Raw genomic sequence first — 26,063 nt, 5'->3', positions numbered from 1 at the left:
TTGTACACAAGGTAGGCAGGGAGCGCTTGCTCAGCTGTGTGCTCAGCTGCACAGTGCAGCCATGTGACTATTTGTACCTTATTTAATCATTAGTTGAATCATTTTAATCTCTGAGACACAGGCAATTGCATTGCTATATCCAATTTCTGTCAACTGTAGCCTGATTATTTTAAGGGGAAAAAAAAAATTGGTCTAGCTAAAGAATTAATGGCTTCCTAGACTAATACCTGACAAAACTCCTGAGATTAACACAGCAAGTAAGAATGTCAGATTGTGAAACTACCCCAGACTGTGTCCGAGTCCGAGTCCAAAGGACAAAGCTGCATTAAGGAGTGTAATTTATTTAGAAACTTTTATACAATTCCTTTCTCTTTGGGGGATGTGGGGGTGGGAAATGACACAGTGAAGATGCTTGTGTGACAGGCATCAACAGGAGGGAGTTTTGCCATGGAATTCAGACTTGCTTCCATGGAAGGTAACACCAAAATTCTTGCTGTGTTCAGTGGACGCTGAATTAAAGAAGGTTTTAGGTCTGCCTCACAAGATACAGTACTGAGACCTCCCTGCAGTATTAATATACAGTTCCCAGCTCAAGTCTGTCTCATTTTCTGCTAGGTGGAATAAACCCAACTTCCTGAATTTGCTGTTACTTTGGATTATGTGAATAGATCTGTTGCTACAGGCAATGCATTCACAATTAGATCCATTCATTTGCCATGCTGCTTAGAGAGGGCTGAATCTTCTCCGTGCTTTTTTAATTTAATTTTAAGTGACTTGATTAAAGCATATAAACAAACCCAGCCATTTCTGTCCCCCCAAAAAAGAACGAGCAGATGTTCAGGGTATCAGTGTTCCTTCCTTTTTTGCATAACATCAGGATTTTTCCTAAAATGCAGTTTTCTTACTGAAAGGAATGGTTGATAATGTACAGCAAATTATTAAATATATTAAAAAAATACATACAGAGGCAAATGCGATATATTTAATTTAGAACCCTTTGTTCTGGGAAAGTTAGCTTTTTTTAAATAGACATAGTCCATCAGGCTAAACACTCACAGACTGGTATTTGATATGGTTCTGCTACACATTTTCTAATTCAAACATTCTTTTCTTTCTGTTTTTCATTTTACATTAACAACAGCAAAAGGCCCTGAAGAATGCTAATTTATTTCCATGGCTCATGATTTCAATATTATTTTCTGTGCCACTTACTAGTCTATGTCAGTACATATTGCCACAATTTAGTGATTGGTTTAGTAATCTAATTCATTCATTTGCAATGCAGATCACAATTGATCTTGAACATATGTCTGCAGATTAAATAGTTCCATAAAAAATACCCACTTAAAAAAAAAATCAGTGATTTCTACCAGACAATTTTATGTTCACGTTAATATACAGTGAATAAGCAAAAAAAAGTTATTAGACATACCACTAAGAAGAACAGGAAGAGCCCGTAACAACAAAATCAGTAGTTAGATATGAAGCCATTTCATACTCCTAATTAAAACTAATTAATCTTTTTAAGGACACAATGGCATGCTTTCTACTCGTAAGCTGACAATACTCCAGGAAGTCTGAAACAAAACAAATTATTCTTTGCTTGTTTGCTACCTGGACAAAGATCAATAATACCTCAGGGCAAACACAGTCTATAGCCAATCTCTTAATGTCATTCAAATTGAAGGGAAAAATCTGCCTAATGGCAAAAAAGCACAAACCAGCACGTTAAAGGAGGAATTTGTGACGCACTGTATATAAGTTAAAAAAATTCACACTGTATGCAGTGTATGCATACAGTAAGATTGCCCTTAAAGCTTCCTTAACACCATTAATTCAACTTCAAGTCACTTCAGCGTGTGCGGTAATCACTACATGTTTTTGTGCATTAGATAAAGACGACTGCAAATACTGAGGCTTTACATGCAGATGCCTGAACTTTTGCTTCCTTAGTCATTGATGTTGTTCAGTAATTTACGGCTATTCATCTGTGCTCAGCCAATGGGAGCCAAGAGGTGTAACTGCCTCCCAAAAGTGGTTTTCATAGTTTAGTATCTTCCGTCACCCATTAATTCAGAGCCAGCCTTCACGTAATTAGTTAACAAAAGCAATTCGAGAAATTTTTCAGCATGATCACCTGACACTTTGAAATCTTGTGGTTTTGAATAGCATTTCATTTGCTGTCTGGTTCATGCTGGTCAAGAAGTGGTGGAGACAGTTTGAGAAATGTGCATGCGTTCTGGTGGTTTTCAGAAAGAAAATGGTGCCTGATTTTCTGTCTGCCATATCTAGAAGTGTGGCAGTGCTGAATGCACTTTAGTTTGACATCATATAGATGGGTCAGATACAAGAGCAAGTCTTGGACAGTCCAAGACAAAGGACAAATACAGGCTCTGTTGTGCAGATCTCTGTGTGTTTGAAGGGCATGCACTGAGCTACAGAACAGCTGCCTTCTTTAAACTGCAGTAATTCTCACCAAACATGATGCTGTTCAGGGTAAAAATAACAATCCCAAATCTTGAACCGTTGCCTAGGCTGGCGGGAAGAACCTGACACTGTTAGGAGAAGCGCAAGACCTGTTAGAAAAAGAAGCCAAAAGGTGTGCTCATCTGTTTGAATGCACAAGAAATCTTTGCTGGGTAGTTTTGAGTATTGCTAGTAGAACAGCACTTACTTGCTTTAGACTGTGATTGCTTCATGTATCTATTAAAAGTAAACAAAATAACCCCCCCAAAAGACAGATAATTCACCCTTGATGAGACTAACCATGGAAAATTTCAAATGAGAAGGAAAATCTTGCTGAAACTTATGAGAGAACATAAACCAAGGAGATTAAAGACTGTTTTGCAACCTTCATACTTAGGCTTGTTGCCATGTGAACGATCTCTTGAAATTTCTTGGTACATTATAGAAAAAAGGAAATTGATACAGAGAAAAAATTTTGTTTAACTACGGACATTTTTGCTAGGCAAATTAGAATGTTTGAAAGAAATTACAACATAATTTACATTTAAAAAATTACTATAAAATTTGATCCCTTTAGCATACGTAGTAGACAGGTGCATGTTTAAGAATTTTATTTAACCGTCTAAATGTATGGATTTACAACTGTTCTTATTTCTGTTAAGTAGCATGATACACTTCAGCCAAAACTGAATTTCAGGAAGGTGAATACACAAGTGAGTATGTGTGTTATCAGAGCAGCACAGAGACTACTAGTAAATATAACAGAGTGCGAAAAGTATTGGACAACAGATGTATAAAAATTATTTTTCGGCATTGTTTCAATTTTCATAGTCCCCAGATTCATATTCTTCCTCATCTTCATCATCAGATTGGTCATAATAGTCCCCATATTCAACGCTGTAGCTTGCACTTCTACTGCCAGCAGTAAATGCAAATGCAGGAGATGAGCCTGCAAGATGTAATTGAATCCAGATTAAATTAGTTGTAGATAGGAACAAAGAGGAAAGTATGTTTTGGATCTGTACGGCAACCTCAGTGTTTCTGAATCATTGTTAAGTCATCTGTTAAAAGGAGAGGGATTTTATCTGATGTCTTGACCTCATACCATCAAAGCTCATGGTATATATGAGCAAGTTACTATATCATTCACATTTTAAGATGTTGAAAATACATTTAATTCCCAGTACTAGTAAACTATGAGTTCAGTCGTCTGCAGATCCTGTGCACCTGAAAGTATGACCAGAGCCAATAAAGCTTTGAAAACCAGGTGCTGAAACAAGGTCAGTGACAAACTAGACCAGTGGCAAACTCCCCTAGACCAGGAGGCAAATAAAAGACAATGCATCTTCATCCTGCATTTCCCAGGAAACCCAGTTCTCCCCGGAGGAAGAAGGATGTTATTCTGCAGGACTGGGCCCAATGCAAAACAATAGTAAAGCTATTTCTTAGATCTTTCCAAACACTCTCATTAAGGACCCACAACTGTTTCCTTCCTAACTTTTTGAAAAATAAACAGCTAAGCAGAACTGCCATGGTTCAAAGACTCCCTCAGCTACAGCAGCTGTTGTTCTGGGTGCAGAGCTCCTACTAACATCAAAGGACTTTTGGAGGATAAGGATAGTGGAATAATACGTGTCTCAGCTGTGCGGCTGTAATCCACAGCTTTCTGGAAGCTGGTAGAATTTGCAGCAAAATACTACAATATAAACATGTAAGTATTTTTTTTCCCCGAATTCATAAGCACTTCCGACTTTTAAATACCTAGGACTGAATCTCCAGTTAGGGGATAAAGTAAAAGAAAACCACACAGAAAAGTTAAAATATGGACATCTTTAGGTAATTTGTCGTATCCTTCATTTGCGTTCTGACAAACCCGCCCTTTGCCACCTGTTTGTATGCATTTTTATATTCTTCACATCCAAATAAGAAAAAAATACCATCAATGACTTTCAATCTTGCGGAGGCGTATGTTGCACCGTGCTTATTTTTGGTGTGGCAGATGTAAACGCCCTCATCTGATTTTTTGAGGCCTTGAATCTGCAGCCAGCCTGTCACACCATACTTCTGAGGCCCACCTCTTGCCTTTGAGAAGAGAAAGAAATAGTTGAAATTAAGTAGTTAGGAGACACCATGATATTTCTCAAAACAGTTGTGGCTGGATTAAACATAGTTCCAACCTTTGCTTTTTGTTTATTATCATCATGCTTTGATTCTGCTGCCTTATATTTTAACACTGTGTTGTCTCTGTGCCTCCAAGTTCGTGCTTTCCCTGCTCTGCTCTTTAAACCTCCCTGCCCTTCACAGCACTCTGATTCTTTGTCCTTTTGATGCTGCTGCTTCCCAGTGCTCCCCTTGTCTCTTGTCCCAGCACCACTTCTTGCTGCTGCTTCAAAGCATTGCCCCCGGTTCTCAAGCTCATGAATTTCTTCAGGATGAGAGTGGCACATGGGTCTGGGTGAGTTGTTCAGGGCTGAGAGGCCTGACCAACCAGGCACTAATCTGGGTTTGAATGGATTGGCATGACATACCATGAGCTTTCACACTTCTGTGACAGTCAGCTTCAACTTACTCAGGCTACAGCCTCTTAAATGGGTGAGTTTTCTTTTCCAAACAAACACAAAACCATTGACAAATGTTAACAGAGATGCTCCCATGCTGACTCCATTAATGAGATAGGTTAACAGGGTTTAGTTCAGCCTCCGAGGTGACCAGCGTTTGAATGTGGCTCCTCACCCCAGTTTTTCTGAGCAACTTTTTAAGTCCACTAATCCCACTTGCGTTTATGCTGTCTTTGGAAACATTTCTTAATAACTTAGACTCTTAGTACTTCAGTACTTTTGGTACTTCAATTAGCTTTTTCTGTGCTTTTTCTATCTAACTTTTTGTTCAGGTTATGCCCCATGTCCATTGGATCTTCTCATTTTTGGCTTGTGTATCCAGAAAGCTCGATTTTCCATGCATTTCTCTGCATAGTCTCTGTTCATATTCTTCGTCCATTGGAGAAGGCATGCGGATGCAGGCTTCAGCCTTACTGCAGTCTGCCTCTACATCTGGCTTTGTTAGCTCATCTCCCCAGAATGTTATTTCCATTTAAAAGAATTAGCATTTTGATTTATTCAATTTTAGCTCAAACTTTCAGGCTGTTTCTAGATTTGCTTGAATTCTATACCAATGCCATTCTACTCTTTCCCCTCAGATTAAAACACAGTGTCCTCCATAAAGTGAGTAAGTTACTTTGCTTTTCTTTTGAACGCCTGAGGGACTGAACCCAAATGGCAGGTATCCGGAAACAGAATCTTGCAACGGAGAAGTTTAGATACCTGCCAGAATTGTGCTTCTGCATCAAGAGTAGAAAAATAGTTGCCAACAGCCATCCTTCCCAGAATGCACTTTCTTTTAGGCAGTAGCCTAAGTGGTTCCATTTACATGTTCATTCAGTTTTTCCAGAATCATATCTACACAAGCAGAATCCTCCATCTTTTCTTTCCCTGAAGGGGGCCTGATGGTACCCTCCCTGTTATTTCTTCTGCTTGGACTGCCAAAATAATGATCCTTGCACTGACTGAAATCAGAATTCTTTACGTAGTTAGATGGCCCCTATTGGGAATCTATTTATTGCAACCGTATCGTATCCTGTAGGAGGAAGTCACTGATTAATCCCCCTACTTCTCATCGCAAACCGTATGACATGGAAAACTCAGGTTTTACCTGTACTGAGATGTGGGCATCATCTCCTGGCAGAAACATTTTATTCCCCTTTTTTTTCCATTCAAGATGTGGCATAGGATAGGCTGACACCTCACAGCCAAAAATGACATCATTGCCTGTGAAATTCTGGACATCCTGAGGTGGCACAGAAATAACAGGAGCTGCAAAGAACCGACGTAACGGTGCTTTAGAAGACAGCGAGCAAAAGACAACACAAACACAAAAGCATGTAACATTAATTCCTAACCCGTTTGCCTTTTGCCGTCTCACATGTGATGAAGAGCCACGTGATTCCAAGCACCTTTTAAAGCCCAGGACACCTTGTGTCTCATTAAAGAGTGAACAGGATTTTTAAAAATACTTATTTCAAAGGACCTGTCTGTCCTGCCCCTTACACATGATCGTGAAACTTAAGCTGAAATTAAAAGGCTAATTTGTGTCCCGTGAGCCATCATCGTGGACTAGACTCAAGGCCCACCAGTGTAGCAGCCAGTACTCGTCTAGACCTTCAGAGGAAAGTACAAGAAATTCTGTAGCAGACAATCACAGAGTAACTTGATTGTACGTGATAATTGTTCTTAATTTCTGTTACATTTTGCTTGGCTTAAAAGCTAAAATACTGAGATTGCTAGCTTGTCAAAATTTGTTTTCCAAGTACATCATTGCCTTGAACTTGCTAAAATCTCGTCCCCCTCTTACCCATGGAACGCATTGCAGCAAGTTACAGAATAACAGCATTAATACATTTCACATTTATCCTCAATTGCTATCAATTTCATCTGATGTTCTTGTTAGGAGACAAGTAATAAACGTGATTGAAATCCACTTATTTTTATAAGGTTTTATGTTATGTTTATTGTAATTATTAGATTTCCACTTACTTGTTTCCTATTGTTCTCTTACCCTCATCCCCCTCCACTGTTTATTTATTGCCTCTGAATTGTCCTCTCCCACTTTTTCCCAAAGAAAAAGCTGACGTTAACCACGAGAGGGAGCCAGTCCAGGGATTTGAAGACATTAAAAAAATAAACTATCACCTGATGCATTTGTACGTGATTTAAATACATATCCCTCTTAAGAACATACTAAATGTTAACAGGAGATGATGATATTTAGCAGCAGAGAGCAAAACAACATATTTACTGTTATCACAGCTTTCCTATTTTGGAGATCTCTGCTTTTTCCTCACCTATTTGTCCTCAGCAAGAAATGTTTTTCCATCTAAAGTCTGTTTTCTTTCTATTTCCATACCAGTGTTTAAAAATGAATGCCTTCTCTGGGCCATTAGACTTGTATTTAATTACTGCTTTTATTTTTGTACAGATCCCAGGTGCTTGGAAATAGAAATTTATAGTAAATACTTAATATATTTTTACTTGCAATATTTGAATCAATATGTAAGTACAGCATTTATGCTTCAGCATTTGAAATTGTAACAGCCTGTTCCAGGTTTTCAAGCAAAGTTTCTAATACATTTGCCAGTTTTTCAGGATTGATATCTGTGCAGAAAATATCAAATACATACTGATTAAAATTAATTGCAAACAAATTATACAGCAAAGTATCAATTTCCCCATTTATGAATGCCTCATTAAACAATCCTGGTACTCTTCAAAAGTAAGATTTTCAAACTAGGATACTTAAACCCTTAAATGCTTGTTCTTTCATTGTACGTTCAGAACCTGTATATTATTTCAAAAATCTTGTATTCAAATCAGCATTAACTGAATATCTTGGATGAGAATTTTTTTGCCTATGGACTTGGTACATAGGGTCTGATATTAAAACATACTTTGAAATATTAAAACTCAGTGCAACCATGCTCCTTTAAATGATACATCCACTGTAGTTAAGCTTGAAGTGTAAAAAAGAAACCAAAGGTCTACGTTGTCTCACATAGTAGTTCTTTAAATTATTCCTGTACAGAGACAGCATGAAAAACTTTTAAAATAGGCAGAGGTTAACCAGTTAGTACTTTTGTTTTGGTGCTAACATGGGTGTCCTACGGATACAAGGACACCACTGAAGTATTGCCAAGAACTGAGTCCTGCTGACATCAGTGTCCGCAGCTGGGGCTTAGCCACGCGAGGCTGAGGGCTCTGGCTTCACCATGCTGTGTAAGCACATCCTTAGCCTCGAGGACATCAGGGTCCGAATTACAAATCTACGTGATAGCTGTTCACGTGTGAGCTGTCTACCATACACCAAGACAAATTCCACACTGGAAATACCCCTTCCTCCATTAACTGTAAGGAGAATCCAGATGATTGGTCAGATGGAAATATCTGGATATCGTCTGAGTCCCACCCAGCTGAGTACTTTTGTAGAGGTAGTTAAGGCTTTGCTGGACCAGGGCTGCCCAGGTCTGGCATCATGTGAGATCAAACTCATAGCAAGTAGGAAGAACCACAGTTTCGGTCTAACCAAACTGCCTTTTCTGAATCGGAACACACAATAAATACTTGCATTATCTACTCAAACTTGAAATGCCTCCAGAAATAAAATTATACGTGTCTCACAACACCATTTTGCTGTATTTTACGGAAGAAAAATGAAGTAATGATGTAGCATTTTAACAGAAATTCACAGACTTCATTTTTGAGTGTTTCAGATTTTGTGTTCAGCCAAATTCCTCCATGCGTATTTGTCTGTACTTTTTTTGCATAACTGTGTCTTTAGAAACAGGTTTTTACTGTTATGATAACCTGTCATTTTGATTCCTGGAGTAGATGAATCTTTCTTGATAGCTATAGAAAGCATTCTGATGGCTCAGTGTCTGGAAGTGAATGCGCAGTAGTTGCTCCTTTCCTTTTACAGTCCCAGCCATGAATTATCCTCGTGTGTTATAGAAGACATAAACCAGAAGCCAGGAAAAGTTAAAAAACTGCTTCACCTTTCACAATCAACATTAACCTAATATCACTTAAGACTAACGAATTAGATAATACGATTTTCCCCCCCCTTAACTCATATTAATTTTTGCTAATCTATGTCTGATTTGATGAAAATGGTAGAAAATTTTGTGGATCGTTTATTTGTTTTTTACCCCAAAATTTACATTTAAAATAAATGATGTGACACAGCTAAATAGAAAGAGCTTCACTGCTAGATTGTTCTGTTACTTCGTTTGAATGTGAATGGGGATGGATTAAGTGTGGAAAATCTGTATATAATCAATGTACTTAGAAACCTTGGTAAATTATTAGGTAAACTGATCAAAACTAGCTTTCAGGAAAAGAAGGGCTTTTTCAGTGTTTCTTTAGGGAGCTAGGCCTTTTTCTTCCCCTTTTTCTGGTGATAGAGGAAAGATAAAAGGCTATATTCTTCTGATGAAAGGCGTTTATTGTTATTTATTTATTCATTGGTTGCTGTATACAATTAATCCATTCGGCATCAATAGGAAACAGCAGATGCTTTGAAAGAGAAATAACAAAACAAAGTACTTTGAGTTGAGTGAAGGTTATATTTATAGCTTGGTACCAAAACCCCACAGTGTTCAGTGTTTGTTTCTCATGCAAATTGGAGTCAGCAGAAAGCGAGTGCCGCAGCAAGGTTGCTACTCTTAGAGCCAGACTCCCTGTTGCCTTTTGTCATCAGTTGCAGCCATGAAAAACCAGTCTAAATCACGGTGTGCTTTCACATGCCCACTGTGCTACTTCAGATAGCTGGCGTGGCAAAGAGGGGGCTTACTGGTAGACTCTTACAGGGGACCGAAGCACGGTGCCCCTGTCCTAGCACCTCTGTGCCCTGCTGCTTGCTGAAAGGTCCAGGCTCCTTCCAGGGTCTAAACCACAATCTGCAAACCCAGCATGGTCAGCTGCTGCTCAGAGAGGTTGAGAAGAGGGGGACTTGTGCTCCCCCTTTCCAGCTAGCCCCCCACCCACCTCGGGCTCGAGTGCTTTGCTGCAGCTGGGCGCATACGCCAGCTGGGCACTTTCCTCTGCAAGAGCCAAGGAGACAGCCCCGTTTTCCTTAACTAATCTCTGCACAGCGCTGACATGGCTATGAACTTTCCTCCAGACTTCTGTGCAATTCAGTAAGCTGAGTGATCCTAGGAAATTTCTCTGCATTCCTGGAGAGAGGGTCCAGCCTTTCTGGGGACCCAGGGAAGCAGTGGGAAAGTGCTGGGGGTGATGCCTGCATGCAGAGCAGCTGAGCTCATTCCTCCTGCTTGATGAGCGGTGTTATGCACCTCAGGGGTAACTGCGAGGCCTGGTGGATGACAACACCAGCAATTAAAAGTGATAGTACTTCCAAATTAAAGCTTTTTGTACATAGCCGGTTCTGTTTAATTAATTAGAGCAGACCATTGCTTTAAGCCTGTATGCCTCAACAGCTACCTCTGCTGCAAAGTTAATATTGGTTGCTACTTGAGTGGCCCTTCTAACTGAAATCTTCCTGAAGGGATTATGCTGCAAGAACTAGAGCTATTTTAATCCCAAATAAGAACACCTACCCGAGGGCTACCAGGCTTTCAGTCATACCCTGGACTGGTATGTATTGAGCTTTCTGAATATCTCTTTACTGACAAGCCTCATTTCCCAGCTTAATACCCTAATGGCAAATAAGGGATTCTTTAATGGAAGTTTCTCTTGCAACTAGAGAAAGAGGAAAGAAGTCTAGTATTAGCTGTTCATCACTTTTCCTTTTAAGTATTCAATATCCAGTATTCATTCAATATAAAAGGCAGCATACAGTCTAAATTGGAGGCAACGGATTGCTAGCAAGGAGTGGGTAAAATGTACCGGAGTTACTCTCGTATATGAGCCTTTGCCAGAGATGCAATTTTGGATTCCCAGAACTGTGACCCATTTGTGACCCAGAGACCTACTTAGTTCATTTGAGAAAATATTTCATTAACTTTAAAAAGAATAATAATTTCTCATTCAGAAAACAAAAGCCTGTTCATTTTTTCCTTTTAATTTTATATTCATGTGACTTAGGTGAAGGGTGCCCAGGAGTAAAGACTTCTAATAATGTGAAGAATGAGAACAGCGTATGAGCAGGAGGCAGGATTCCCCTGTACAACCCGGCTAAGAATCCTTCCACTACCAATCATTGCAGAGAACTGTTCATGCACTGTAATATTTTTAGGGAAATTATTTCAGTTTGATTTTGTTCTAATTTTGGATTCTCATTTCATGGGTTACCTAGATTTTATGATGATTCCAAAATTGAATTATTTTGGACTTTTTTGTGACAAGAACAGACCTGTTAATTAAGTCCTCTCTTCTGCTGTTGCCTCTACTTCACTGATTACCATATATACACACAAGTGCATACACACATGCATATATACATACATATCTGGTATGTATATATATGAAGGAGATCTGCCTTGCTATCGCCATTTTAATATCAAGTCAGCCTCCATATAATAATAATTATTTGTCCAGTCCTCCCAGACTATCCTATCTGTTTACCTCCTCCCAACCACACATATAATTTTTATAGAAAATACCTCATTCTGTGCTTATTCAGAGCAGAGCTAGTCTGTAGATCTATGGCTTATTAGTCACCATGTGATTTAAATCCACTAGTCTAATATAGAGGCTTATAACACACAAGATTAAGTACCAGCTGCTAAACCACATGTTTAACGCAAAGTAGTAGTATAACAAAATAATGATAATTGTAAGAAAAATGCAGTATTAGTTCAATAAAGTTAGACTAGAGCATCTAGTAACACATCTAAAAATAAGAATCAGATCTTTTTTCAGTTTGAAACTGCCTCTGTACATATTACCTGATTCACATGGTCCTTTATGTTTCATGCTGATATTTCTTTTCGTAGCATAAGCCTTGTTGAATTGACAGATGTTCTCGTAGGTTTTGCCTTCAGGTCCACAGATGCTCTCTTGAGACTTGCACACACACTGGGGTTCAGGGACTTCCCCAAACCTTGCTTCATCAGCATCCAACCTGCACTCAAGGTTGACCCCACATTGCCCGTAAAAATGATTGCCCTGGTCCAAGTCGCAGATCTGACCTTCCACATTTCCACATTCAGGACAGCAGCCGCAACGGTCCAATACAGTCCCGGCTGGACAGTCTTTAGGCTCAGAGCAAAGTGCCAAGTCGCATTTTCCACAACTATCTCCTTCCCTTAACAGCCTCCACCAACCTCGGTGGTACAAGGCAGGGAAACTCTGAGAAACCTGCACCAGTACTACCAGCACTGCTGTAACCATCGGGTGCTTCATCTTGAGAATGTAACGAACAAGCAGAAAAGGTCCTTGGAGTAAAGCCAGGGGGGAGGAAAAAAAAAAAGAAAAGAGTGAGCTAGCGAGAGAAAAATACCACAATCCTTTTTTTGTTTTAGAATATAAATTCTACTGCAAACACAGGCTTTAAGAAGAAATTAGCATCAGATTCCTAATCTGGAACTGATAATAAAATTGCATACAAACCCACCGGCTCTTCTGTAATGCAGTTTGGAATGCGAGTATTGCTTGCACAGAAACCAAACTGCCCCTTCTGACAGCTGAGTTGAAGCTCTCTAAAAAGCTGTTTGCTCAGTGTCTCCTTGAGCCAAATTTGCAAAGCATTGCTCTACTGAAACAACATCATATTGCAGCTATTGTAGAAAGGGGAACAGGGTAAATTAGTATAAAATGAAGACATTAACTGCTATGAGCTTTTTTTTTTTCCCTCATCAGTAGAAAAAGACGGTCACAAAAAGATAAACGTGGGTACAAAGTAGCACCCAAGATACCAGTAGCCTAGAGCTGAGCCAATGCTCTAGAGACTGGAGCAAGGTTTAACACCACATTTCATCCATTAATGATCACAGCTAGGCGGTTCTGAATTAACAGTTTACTTACAGGCTTGTTACAAGCAAGGGACAATCCAAGACAGCTGGAATTGACTTTAAACTCTTGGTTTTAAGATGAGGTGCCTAGACCCATTAAAGAACCCATTGTTCTCTCTACATTTAGCTTCTTTTCAGTGTCTATGGATGTCTGTGGTTTGCAACCCCAAATAATGTGGTCCACGTTTGGCTTTAAGAACAAGGTGCAAAAAGTTTAGAACATAGACAAACATGAGCAAGCCACCACAGCATCTTTAGACACACCAGAAGGAGGTTTTGCTGAAGTATTAGATGCATTGCTTGTCTTTTCATAGCATTTTTCTGTTTTCGTTTCTTAAGATGTACTTGCACTGTGAGTTTTAGAGGAGGATGACAGAAGTAACTGATGTCTTTTCCCACTTTTTCTGTGCATAAATTTCTGCCAGTTCAGGGAGATGAGTTTGCAGGGTCATTTCTCGCCAGGTGTTGTACTTTTCTTTGTACATCTCAGGATTTAGGCATGCTCCCTACCATCCTACCTCACACCAGAAAACTCCTCTCCCTTGCAGTGCTGAGGAGATTTCTTGTCTATAGACCATAGGCTGCTGTTACCACTGTTGAAACCATGTACAGCTCAGCAGAGATGCATCTTACGGTCTGTTGGGAGTAGAAGTGAAGCATAATGGACTTACAGACCCTGCAAGTATGGCTCAATAGCATGGGTCAAGGTTCACCACTCCCGACAAATGAAACATCTTTGTGTGTTTGTTAGCTTAAAATAACGCTACATGCATCGCATTTTCAAGACACGCGTGTAAGATGCTGTTAACAAGATGAAATAAAAAAGAAATCATGCTTGTGCCTACTTGTCCTGAAATCATCCGCAAGCAGCTTTTTCTACTCTTTTTATATTTATGGTGCTTAGCTGCTTACATAAGCTCAGCGAAGGATGCGTTTTGTTGTGCCAGCCTTACATCCTCTGGTCACGTCCACAAAGGCAAATCTGTTGGGGATGTATGTTTACTTTCCAACCCAAACAACTCCATGGCTTTTCCCAAGTTCAGCTTCATACCTTCTGCACCAATGGAGATTACCTCTTGCCTTGAGTGAAATAGCAGGCTGCTTCAAAATGGCTTCCTTCTCCCAAACTGCATATAATGCAATTTCCCTCTGGTTTGCATTGGTGGAGCACTTCTTAAAGCCAGCCTGGAGAGACCTACAGGGCACTGCTTATTTCTGTAGGATTGCTGGGCTAATTCATATTCTGTAATGCATGGGTTTGCTTTGAACACAGAATCAGACTGTAAAGGAGTAAATGATGTGTGTAATTGATGCTTTTAACATTGAGAGTCAGAAAAAAAAGTAACCATTGAATTTAATGGGAAAATTGATTTCTTGTCCCACCTTCTTATTCTGTTTAATGTGTTTTATTTCACACTTCCTCATCAAATTGTAATTGGACACTTAGTTTTGCATTATAGGGTCTACTCATCACTGTCTATTTTATTATTTGTGCCTAGAGCTGTAGGGGATCAGTAACTAGAGGACAAGGATTTGCCAGGCTCATATAAAGTAAAAGAAAGTTTATAGTGGTGAAACCATATTTGCAAAGTGGAGCCAAAGCAGGGAGGGGCTGCAGGCCAGCACTGCCCCTCTTTAAGGCTGAGCTTTGCCTGTTGTCTTCCAGGAAACGTGTGATTTGAGGGCTGGAAGCGTATACGGCAGTACTTCCTGTGCCCTGGCACTGAGGAAACCCATCACAGATATCCTAGAAGGCATTTTTGGTATTTATCTGACTAATGTAATCTGAGTTCTTGGTGGGTTCAGCCTCTAAATTAAGAACTGGGTATGCCTGTGGTCTTGTTTGAATCACTGCCACTTGGCAGGTGATCTACAGCTGAAGGTTATTTGGCCACTGATTCCTGAGCTCACCTGGAATAAATTGGGGGGGAGAGGTTAGAGCTCTGTGGTATGACATGGGGAAATGGCCCCATAGCTGTCTAAAATGGCTTTCATTAGCAAGCCAGCTGTGACAAGCTGAGAAGAGCATTGCTGTAACTCTCCACACTGGGTGGATGTGTGGCAGGGTCAGAGCAAGGGGGAAAAAGGGGGAGCAAGGAAAGAGAGCGGGATGTGCAGCTGGGTTTGAAGCGGCACATCTAAAGGCAGTCCCATCTGGTTCGGTAATAAAATACGCATTATTTCAGTCTGTCTCTAATCCCTGAAGCTTGGTTTGGTGGAAAAAAGTGTTCATTTTCATCACAAACCTTGAATTATCTTAACCCTAAATATTTCCCAGAACGAAACACAAGCAGCAGTGGATTAATGTGACTGGTGGAGCTGCAAGACAGGCACCAAAGTACACTGCTTTTCAGACACCATTCCCCAAATGCTGCCTGGAGAGCTGACAAGCAGTGCAGACCAGGCCTCCACAACCCCTCCAACGAGGGGAGGAGGTAAGCAGCTGCAGTGCATGAGGAGAGCTTTCTACCATCAGCTGTGAAGTAACATTTTGGTGAATAATTTCTTTAGCAGGCAGGTTGAACAGCATTAGCGTACCCTCAGTCTCAGCAGGCAGGGTAGTGCTGGCCGTGCAGTTATTTCTCTGGCTTTTTCTGGGTATTTACATATGGTGTGATCAGCGCACGGAGTTCTGCCACCGTCTTGTGGAAAGGGCAGTGTGTGAGTTGGATGATGGGCAGCGAGGGGACACAGCCCAATGGCCCAGCGCTTCCTGTACCCTCGGACTGCAACTTCCACCAGGACATGGGCAACGTCTTGCAGACTAACTCCTGTAAGTGAATTATTAAGGAAATTGTATTCCTATTCATTTCCTGCCGCCTTCTTGGGACCCGGTGTTATGCTAAGCTGCTGACTTGTATTGCATTATTCTACTTTGCATGGTAATAGATAAGGTACATGGCTGATGCAATTTGAAATCCTATTGCTAGTGATTCCTGAGGTACTGCTCTTTCAGACAAAATGTGGTTCAGCTCCTTATTCTGTTTTTATTTGTGTCAATGTGAGTTTTACTTAAGTAAAGGTTTCTGAATCTGGCTCCCGCCAGACTTGCCGATCTGGTTCTTACACAGACATGCACAGGAGTCCTGTAAGGACTAACGGCAAAACACGAAAAATCGTGAAGTGTCCCTTCTACCTTCTCTGTCCTGCAATGGTTCCTCTCCTTGAACAGGTGAAGTCAAATTTGGAAACGATAGACCTCTGCCTCTTAGGCTGTAGAAGTGCGTAATCTTAAGGCTCCTTTAAAGAGAACAAATCTTGGCTGACTCAGCGTGTTGCCATCCCAGAAACTTTATACTTGTATTACGTGCACAAAAGAAGCATCAAAGAAAATTCACGTTTAGTCTGTTACACTGGGTAATAGCAGACTACAGGTGGCTGTGCCTATTGGGTCTATGCATTACCTGATACTGTACCAATCTCCTAGGATAATTTCCCCCTGCCCCACTATCCAGAATTGAGCTTCGGTTGAAGTGCTCAGCTCACCTGAAAACAGTATTTAGTTTTGTGGAAATAAGTGGCAAATGGTGGAGATCAGTGACAGGTGAGGAAAAAAATGGTTGGATGCCATTTGCGGGTTCCTAACAGAACTGCTGACTGGCAGCGATACGGGCACAGGCAGTCCTGGGATCTCCAAACATTTCCTTTTTTGGTGCCAATCCTATTTGCTGACACACTGCTTTCACAAATCTCATCATTAGTGCTGTAAGCACATGAAGTATAAGTTAATTCTACTGTAACATGATTATTAAATCCATTAATCAAAGGCAGGAGATCCGTAATTAACTTATTCTCCAGCATCAAGTAAATGATTCTGCTATGAGCTTTAAGAAAGCAATTGTTCACTAATATGCAAAATACAGTGGGGCTATTAGACTATAAGGCTGTGTAATTATATAATTAAATGATAAATTTTGCATATTTTAATAAAATAGATATTTTAATTATTTTATTTGTGAAGTTAAAATGGAGGATCATTATTTTTGCCCTTTTTTTTTTTTAGCTTTTACATGTAGTTTACCAAAAATGAAAAAAGTAAGTTAATGTCTGCCTCCTGCCTGAAAGTTGACTGTTTTTGTGTAAAGCTTTTGGTGGCTGACCTTGGACCTATCGCCAGCAGTGGCTGACTATAGATTTCTTCTGTTTCACATTTCAGCGTCATCATTGCTGATGACTGTAGGCATTCAAATTTTAACTTGCGAAGACAAAAGAAGGGCTTGCTAGCACTGTTCTAGCATCAAATGCTTGGGTTTGATTTAATATAGGCTTACTGATTCCTTTTCACACAAACAACTCCAGAAATCCCTTTACACAAGCTAGTATTTCCTTCCAAGGGGCCAGAGATTTCAAGGGTTCTTTTCAAGCCTGCTTCACGTCTCTGCTATCCTTTAAGTAGACCAAATTTCTGAAAGCTTTGTAGTTTGACCCAGAAACACCCGAGCCTCCTGTCCCATAAGAGGACGGTGATACTGGAAACATTTAGGGAGTCAGAAGTAGGTAATCAAGCATTTCTCTGAAGCCATTCTTTTGAGAGGTGAGAGTTACAGGGAGGAAACTTGAACAGAAAGTATCACGAGGGCATTTCCCCCATGTGTCCTGCCCATGTTTCCAGCCCAGCAAATCTTAGTTGCTCATCTTAACCTTTCTCTATACACTTTAATCACAAGTGCAATATAGAAGCAATAGCCAGCATCATTCCCTTCTTCGGGGGTGGGGGGGGCCAGGAAGGTTTGTCCACCTTCTGCCTTGGTTTTAGAGAGCGCTAATAGAAAAGCATCCCCGTGTTTTGCGCAGACCACAATACCTTCAGCTGTCATGTTTCACTGCAGCAGATGCTGCTGTTTAATGCAGGGTGGAACAATTTTTGTGCGACAAAGGCAGTTGCTGTCTACAGCAACGGTGATACAGTAGTGCTATGAGGTATAGCAGGGCTTCAAAGACACCAGAGCTTGGGGAAAATGTATCAAACCTCGCCACGTAAAAACGGACAAAAAATTAAGAGCACAAGAAAGAGTGTCTTGCACATGCTGCCAGGTACAAGCAGCAGGACAGAAATGGGGCAATGGGCTGGGGGACCTGGAGGCAGTGAGCAGGAAAGGGTGGGAGATACAGGTAAGGCCCTGGAGTCCCCAGTCTGTCCCAGGGTTGTGGGTAGCACCCACTTACCCGCATCACCAAGGGATGGATGGTATGAGTGTGAGAGTGGCTAGCAATGTCCACGTGTCCTCCTGGGTGCAACTTTCAGCAGCATGTTTGAAGACTGGCCTGGTCCTTACTGTAGACCTGCATCAAACATGGTCTAAGCATTTGGAGAGGAAAAAAAAAAACCAAACCAACAAAACCCCCCCAAACCAGCATGGTTCTGGCTGTGCCAATGTTCTGAGGTGCTTCCACCTAATAAAGACTGAAGGGTGATGTTAGCTCTGGCCAGTGGCTACTGGGAGCCAGGTGTGTTTGTGTGTGTCTGTCCATCCATTTCCCAGTAGAGAGACAACGAGAGGAGGCAGGCAAGAGTAGGCTTAAGCCCGAAGATGACACTGGTGGTGCTACTAGTTGCCTGTACCAGCAAAGTTCTTAAAAAAAGCAAAACACAGTGTTTCCTGGGAAAGCCTAACAGAGAGGGTGAAATCTCTGAAACTTGCAGACAATGAATATAGAGTCATTTTTCTTGGCAGCCTTAATGTTGATGGATAGGACAGTTTGCCTTGTCCAGTTTATATAAGAGCAGTTGATATAAAATGACTTCATAGCTGGATATTTATGAGAAGTTTCATTTCAAATAATACAGTTTTTGCCTCTGGCGGTGCTGTGGTTTATCCCTGTTATTACTGGGAACTAAATCTTTAGGATATTCTAACTATAACTGCAGGGTCTGTTTGATCTACTCAGCAAAGTTAATATTTTCCAAAGCAATGAAAACTTTATAATGGAAAGTCTCATTAGGAAAAACTACCTGTCCCTAAAAGCAGCCAGGAAATCAGGCACAGAGAGGAAACTTGGGGGATTTTCTTTCAGCTTCTTCACCTGCTTTCTCTCACACAGCAATACTGAAGAAAGTAGTGTTTTCCATTACAGCAAATGTGCAGATAGACTGTAACGATCCTTCTCTAGAAAAGCAACTAGAAACCGATTTCTGATATAAAGTAAAATTCTTGTCTCTTGCAGCAGCTTGTCACTGCTGCACGTGGATCTTGCATAAAATACTCTTACCTCTTGAAGGAAACAGGATTCACCCCCGGTGCCAGACCCTCCACCCAGGCCAGCGTTGCTCTGAGATCTATGCAGGAGAAGGGCTAAGGAGGAGGTACTAGTACCCCCACTGAAACTTCCAAGGTGGATTTTTAAAACGTCTCTCCTGTTTTGTGCCAGAGCAGTGGTATAAATGGGGTATTCTCAAATGATTCACCCGCCCCTTTGGAGCGTGCAGAGCCAAGGGCTGCAGTCAGTGAGGCCCACAGCCGGCGTGGTATTGTAGGGGCCCTATAGTCCCGCAACAGTCTGGAAAGGCAGAGTAGGACCTCCTGGAGCTGCCAGCTGGGCTGAAGCCTCCCTTTCCTCAGACTAAACTGTAAATCAGACTCCAACCCTTCTTCCCATATCTCCTTCAAAGACATAATTAGCTCTGACTGTTGTTACAAAGGGAAATAAGTCTCCAACAGACATAGGTTCAGGCTGTGAGCTCTGGTAATACAGCTTCCAAATAAGTCTTGCAAAAAGCCTATTGCATGGACAATGGTGGACAGGGCAAAATGAGCCGGCAAAGAAGCTGGAGAAGAGAACACAGATCTGCCTCCCACCACTCTGCTTTGGTTGGAATTGTTCCAGAATTTAGCACTTCTGACAAACATTTGTGTTCATCTGTGACTAGAGAGCTTGAAAAGAGATGCGCTGTGCTGTCCAGTGGAGGGGATGTGCGGGTTGTGTGTGGGCAGGGGAGGCTCTGCTAGCTTTACTCTGGGGTGGTTTGGGCACCTGTGAGTTATGCGGCAGTAGGAGGTGGAAAGTATGAGAGAGGACAGGAGGAAGCTTCAGAGTGAATCAGGACAGAAAGCAACACTTGAGACAAGCTCAGAGGGGCAGCGCTTACCACTGAAAGAAGGGCTGAGTGCATGGGCATTGCCTCTTGCTGTTAGATTTCCTGCCGTTCTCAGGGCTTTGTGTGTTGTCGACAGGGCTGCACCAAAGAATCCTGCAGATTGGCACCCCTGGGCTTTTGGGCTCATGCCTCCGGTTGGAAGGAGTCGTTTCCAGACAAGATCATTCCTCTAAATACTTGGAGGTTAAAAAACAAACAAACAAACAAACCCCAGTGGTGGATCTCTATCACAAATGCTGAAGACCACATTGTGCCTCTGGGAAAATGAGGCTTGTCTAGGGATACTTGCTACTCCTACCTTCCATTAATGCTTATGCTCTTGGGGTCAGGATGGGGCAGGAGTTGGGATGGGGCAGGGCTCTGGGATGGAGTTGCCAATTTCTAGAAGCCCAGTGTTAGTCCTGGCCCCTTTACTGTCCTGCTGTTTCTGAGGGTCACAGTAATGTGGGTAGCTCATCTGTGATAGCTCTTAGCTTTGCATGTTTGTTCCTAATGAAAGGCATGGAAGCTGGAAACAGCATTAAGTGAGGGAAGATGAATGAAAACTGTGCATGAGCGTGAGTTAAGAAGTGAAGGCCCAAGTCCATTTAAATCAATAGCCAGGCTCCCATTAACTTAAATGGGCTCAGGACTGTGCCCAGCGCTTTTAGCTCAGCCGGCTTCCTGTTTGAGTTGGCAGGGCAAATGTCTTTGTCCCTGTCCAGCAGGGCGTACTTCGGATTGTTTTTCTTCCAGGCTGATGGAACACTCTTAGAAGTCTCAGTCTATTCCAGACGCAGCGTGGCTAGAGATACCAAACATAAACATCTCGCATGCACTGAGAATCGTACTGTTTTTGCATTAAATGCTGACCTACTTGTCCTAAAGTAGATGTCTGAAAGCACAAGCTGTCTTGAAGAGCTGGTCTGGTCTTACATTTGTCATTACATTCCATGACAACTGACACGAATCTAAATCTGCACTAAAAAGGCTTTCTATTAAGTGACTACCTCAGCTTATAGAAAATACTAGTTAAATGGTATCCGCTGATGCTGCAGGAGGGGATTGCTCTTATTATATCAGTCGAGTGAAAAGGATACTGCTGTCTTGCTGCTCTCCTGTACCACAGCACATTGCAAAGGTAGACCCACTCATATTAGTGCTTTAGAGCTGGGAGTTGTGGACTGCAGGGAAAGAAAATGGCAGGACATCTCCGGGAAAATCTGAACTGGTAGTATAAAGCTAAAACTTACTGTCTCCTTGTGGGGAGAGGGAATCAATCTCTATATTTAAAACAAGGCACTGCAGGTGGGTGTACGTCTTGGACTGGATAAACTTAAAATTCTGGACTGGTGGGAAGGTTTGGTCCTACAGCAGTGATGAGAGCCATCTGCATGGTCTGACTCTACCTGTGGAGCTTTAATTCCACGTTCTCTGAAGTTTGCGGATTTGTTTTCTGAAGGTCTCAATCCAATAAAAAAACATAATAGAGTACCAAACTGATAAAAATCTACATGTTTTGTAATTTAGTGGAACTAAAAAACCACTGAAACAAATACAGGCCATTTCCATCCAAAATATCTCTTCTGGTAGAGGCTTGGGTCAATGGAGAGACTCTGCAGTGTGACTGAAAATAAGACCCCTACAACATACTGGAAAATCCAAAACCAGATGACTTCTGGTTCACAGCCTTCCAGAGGGGCAAGTTCTCAGGTCAGGCCTCCAGACAGTTCAGTGCTAAGCAGATGCAGCTGCCCAGTGGACCCAGCTGAAGCCCTGTCCCTGTAAAGACAGGAGTCAGGACCTTATTGTGCTGGTACACCCTGAATCCGAAAATCTCTTCTGTTTCAAAACTGTGCCAGTATACACATGAGTCTGCTTCAGATCTGGGATCTCCCTCTAGAGTACACTAACGTTACACAAAAGCCTTTCTTTTTGGAGGAGAAGAAAACAATTCCGTATCTAGAACTAAATTTGCTTCCTCTTCTCAGTTCACAATGCATAACTCTTCTGTTCATTTAGCTTACCAGCAGGGATGATCACCCAAATGTTAGCTCCCAAAATATGGATTTCTTGTTTGCAGTCCTACGTACCTGCACTAATCTGATGAAGAAAGTAAGACATAACACAGATTTTTGTGCCTAACCACAGCAGCTTGCAGTTCAATATTGAATTCTCCTGGGGAATTGCTAAGCGAGCAAAACACAATTAAAGAGAGTTACAAACCGCAGGAACTTTGAGGAAAACTGCAGTCTGTTTGAGACACAGATCTCAAAAGGGTAAGGAGAAAGAAAGAAAAATGCATCAAAAGATTCATTACAGACTTAACACTTACCTCAGATTAACAAGAAGCCCATTGTCTGATTCCAAGTGTAACAACAGGCTGTAATTTAAAACAGCTTTTATTCATTAATGAATAGAAAAGTTATTTCAGTGAGGATTTGGAGAAAACCTATGTCAGTTACCAGCACTAAACAGTCTTTCCTTGTAAAGACATGGCTTGCTGGCTGGCTGTGTGTTGTGACACTAAATACAGTAAGCAAATGAGAGTGGTTTCTGCTACCAATTCAATCGGTAGGTTTGAAATGGAATTAACCTTTTAAAAATGCAAAATATTCCTTACAGCAGATGGTAGCGTTTGCATATACAAATACCTCTTGGAAATCCTAATGTAAACCACATGCTCTGAAACAATAGGATTCCTGAGCTGAACCCTTCACCCTCCCGAAAATGAAAAATAACGCTCTCCAAGCTCAGGCTGGTGGCTGCTGCAGCAGTAGCAGCTCCTGCTTATGCTGGGGTGAAGTGGGCACAAGAAGAGTTGGGGGAAAAGACAAGGGTGGGGGGCACAGAAGGAAGGTGGGGAGCACAGAAGGAAGCAGGGGGATGCTGGGATGTACTAAAAGGTGGTATTTCTCTGTCACTCACTGCTACACTCTTAGACATATATGTATTAGCTCTAGAGGAGGGCTGCAAATAGGCTGTGTTAGCCTGTTTTAGCTCTTCTCTATAGCGCGATGAATTAATCCCCAAAATGCTTTATGCCGCTGTGGCTAGACTGCTCTTGGTCCCTGTACTAGCTAGGGCGACTCTCCACAGCATATTACGAGGCTTTGTATTCCTCTGGGTTGCACCAGATACAAGCATGTCCATCTCTTGAAAGCTCCTCAAGTTACCCGCGTCGCTTGCTATCCATCTTGCTTTCCTATGCCAACACACAGTCACAAGTGTTGGTCCGCAAAGGCTTAAAGTGCAAATGTTTTTAAAAAGAGACAAAGATTCCAGAAGCTGCAGCTTTAGGAAGTGTACGTGCAAGGAGAGGTTACAGCAGACCAGAACATCACTGCAAAGCAGAATTATCTCAAAAAGCAAGTCAGTTAATTTCCTCCGTACATTCACGTTCTGCCAAGAGCACAAACGAACCGGCACCGTGATGGAATAGTAAATGTTGGGGCTAACTCTGTCCTGTAGCTCGTCCAGATTCGCGGTGCCAGGTTCCCTCAGAGCTATAGGGCAGGTGTGGTCGGTGGGAGGTGAAGCAGCTCCCAGCAAAGGAACCATCAGCCCAGAGGCTCTTTCAGAGAATAGGCTGCTACTCAAAACCCCTCCTGTTCCCTGTAGAGCCTATGCAAAGCTGAACCTTTAAGCAAAATGGAGCTGTGTGCAATGCGTACCTGTGGCTTTGTTCTCACCTGCAGCTTACCTGTTACATACCAGTCCTTTGTGGGAAAGGCTGATTTTCAGTTGGTGTTTGTCAAGATACCGGGACTTATCTTTGCACATCAGTAACATGGAAGCTGCTCTGCGCTCCACACCTATCAGGATATGAAAAAGTCTCATCTTGAATTCAGCGGTGCTTCTAGCTTGTGTTAGACAACACCTGAAAGAGACAGGAAAGACTCGGGATTCCTGAGCGCTCTGAAGAACGTATCTGGGCTCACAATGTTCATCTGTCCTTGCCCTCTGCCCAGCGTCACGTGTGGGACAACAGCAACACCAGTAATAACACCAGGCTGCTCCAGGACATGAGTGCAGCTAAGCTGACTTGCTTCACTGTAGAATGCATTAGCAAAAATTAATTTTGGTCCCTCTGGCATGCCTGATGTACCTGAAGTAGGATAGAGGCTAAATGGCTTGCTTACTTTGTCTCCTACTTTCCATATCTGGTCCTTGCTGAGCATCAGTTTGACCACTGAAATGGCCTTAGGACCACCCTGTGTGCACCCCTCTGAGGCCAGAGTTAATATCTTGCGTTACAGCAGGGCTGTGTAGGGACACCATCACGTGTGAGGGGAATAAAAGTGGTGAAGTCCATCAATGAGAGAGAAAATTACATGTAGGAGCAAATAAAGCAGGAATCTATACTTTCTAGATTTTAAGACTTTGTGAAGTAAGATGTTTCCCCTGGCCAAGCTAACAGCTCTTTAAGAATATTGTCATAAGGTATCTGGAAAAAAAAAAACCAACCCTCCTTCCCCTACTACCTTCTGTCCCTCCCTTCCTTCTTGAAGTTACCAAAATCAGCAATAAGTGAGAATAGACAGAGCTGCCACTTTTCAAGACATACTGTTCGCTAGGCCGGGTCAATAAAAAACATTTTGCCACACGGAAGTATAACTTAGAACAAGCCCTGAGCAACTTCAGAGCAGCAAAGTTGTAACGAAAGCTGCATCTAATGAAAGCAAGCCTTGAGAGCAGCAGTCTACTATAACAGACAAAGAAATTCCTTTTGTTAACATTTAGCAGCCAGTGTAGAACACATTAGGGCATTTTAGTTGGGTTTTAAAGAAAGAAATTGACACAGAAAGAAGGTAATGATTTTTTTTAATAGAGGATCTCTCTGGGGGTTTGTGTTCATATCACAAACATTCACTTTATTACATTTTATGGAATGGACTTTAAATGCCAGTATATACAAGCCAACATTTCATTATTGGAGTTTGTGTTTATTCACTTGCTGTTGTCAGTCCATTCCCCTTTGTCTTCTTGTGCTGCTCTTTGTAAAAGGTATGATTTATGAATATGTGGTTTAGATCCTTCACAATATAGTGTGGTGAAGTGGTTCGATAAAAAGTTATTAAAGTAAAAAAATCTATAGTTTTGCGTGCTTTGCCCACCTTCTATAGGAACCCCCGGTAAGGGACTCTTACGCTAAGCAAACACTGCGCGCATGAGACTGTGATACAGGCTACACGCCGAGAGGCCTCACTCAGCTAAAACTCCTGCGGGCTGGTAGCCGCTGGAGGCAATTACAGTTTTGCCTACATAACTGCAGGATTGTGCCCTCAAAGTTACCCAAGTTGCAGAGAGCAAAAAAACCAGGGAGGGAAATCTGCCATAAAATGTTCATTTTAAAATTGGGAAATAAAGATCTCCAGTAGCCTTAAGCTAAATGCTTAAAATGCTAAATGCTTAAACCAAATGGCATTTGGTTCTCAAACGTAAGTGTGTGCGTGCCACGTATTTAATTTATTTTTCAAACAAAGCTCTCAGTCCTGCTGATTGCAGGATTAACAAAGCCGACTGGCAGTTTCCAGAGCCCACTTAGCATCTGAATTTCTGCAGAAACATAACACCGTTTCAGCCTAAAATAGAGAGCGAAAGGCTGATTTAGATCATTGTACCTCAGCCCACGCGTGGGTTTCTCACCCAGCAGCACTGCTGACTTGCCACAGCTGCACAGCCACATAAAAGAGGGGATGACAAATTGGCCGTTCTTGCATATGGCTGGCAAGAAACGAGAGCAGCTTATGGCAGTGAAAGCTGAAGAAGGCACTCTCCAGGGGGGAAAATAATTTCTGAGGAAGACGTGGAAGGTGGTACAATCTGTTCAACTGTAGCACAACAGGAAAAGTATAAGAGATGGGTCACAAAATGTTTTTGCTGCCTATATTTCATGTTCCCAAATCTCTGAAAAAATGCAGCTCTACAAATAAAAAGCCCTCCGTCTGTCTCGGGGATGGATAACTGCAGCAAGTGAGGATTACCTCAATGAATCTGACA

At 41.7% G+C, this 26,063-nt stretch overlaps 1 protein-coding gene across 1 annotated transcript; it reads right to left on the bottom strand.

Annotated features, from left to right (window-relative positions):
• Positions 1-3,284: 3,284 nt before the first annotated feature.
• LOC104252621 (kazal-type serine protease inhibitor domain-containing protein 1) lies at positions 3,285-12,377 on the bottom strand. The gene is made up of 4 exons (XM_009811925.2): positions 11,921-12,377; positions 6,175-6,335; positions 4,404-4,548; positions 3,285-3,415 (listed from the first exon to the last, which is right to left on the bottom strand). The coding sequence occupies exons 1-4, from the start codon at positions 12,375-12,377 to the stop codon at positions 3,285-3,287; spliced, it is 894 nt and encodes a 297-aa protein (XP_009810227.1).
• Between the last annotated feature and the right edge of the window lie 13,686 nt (positions 12,378-26,063).

This window comes from Gavia stellata, chromosome 16, assembly GCF_030936135.1.
Source record: "Gavia stellata isolate bGavSte3 chromosome 16, bGavSte3.hap2, whole genome shotgun sequence".
Lineage (NCBI taxonomy): Eukaryota > Metazoa > Chordata > Aves > Gaviiformes > Gaviidae > Gavia > Gavia stellata.
Note: the sequence above shows the minus strand (reverse complement) of the source record. Positions and strands in the feature narration are given on the sequence as shown.

Bases quoted from the DNA above. Each gene is read 5' to 3' on its own strand.
- LOC104252621 (XM_009811925.2), bottom strand. From the start codon at position 12,377: ATGAAGCACCCGATGGTTACAGCAGTGCTGGTAGTACTGGTGCAGGTT. The intron at 6,336-11,920 runs GTAATATGTACA...GGTTCTTTGCAG, and splicing joins TAAAGGACCATGTGAATCAG to CTCCTGTTATTTCTGTGCCA. The intron at 3,416-4,403 runs GTATTTTTTTCT...TACATCTTGCAG, and splicing joins AAGATTGAAAGTCATTGATG to GCTCATCTCCTGCATTTGCA.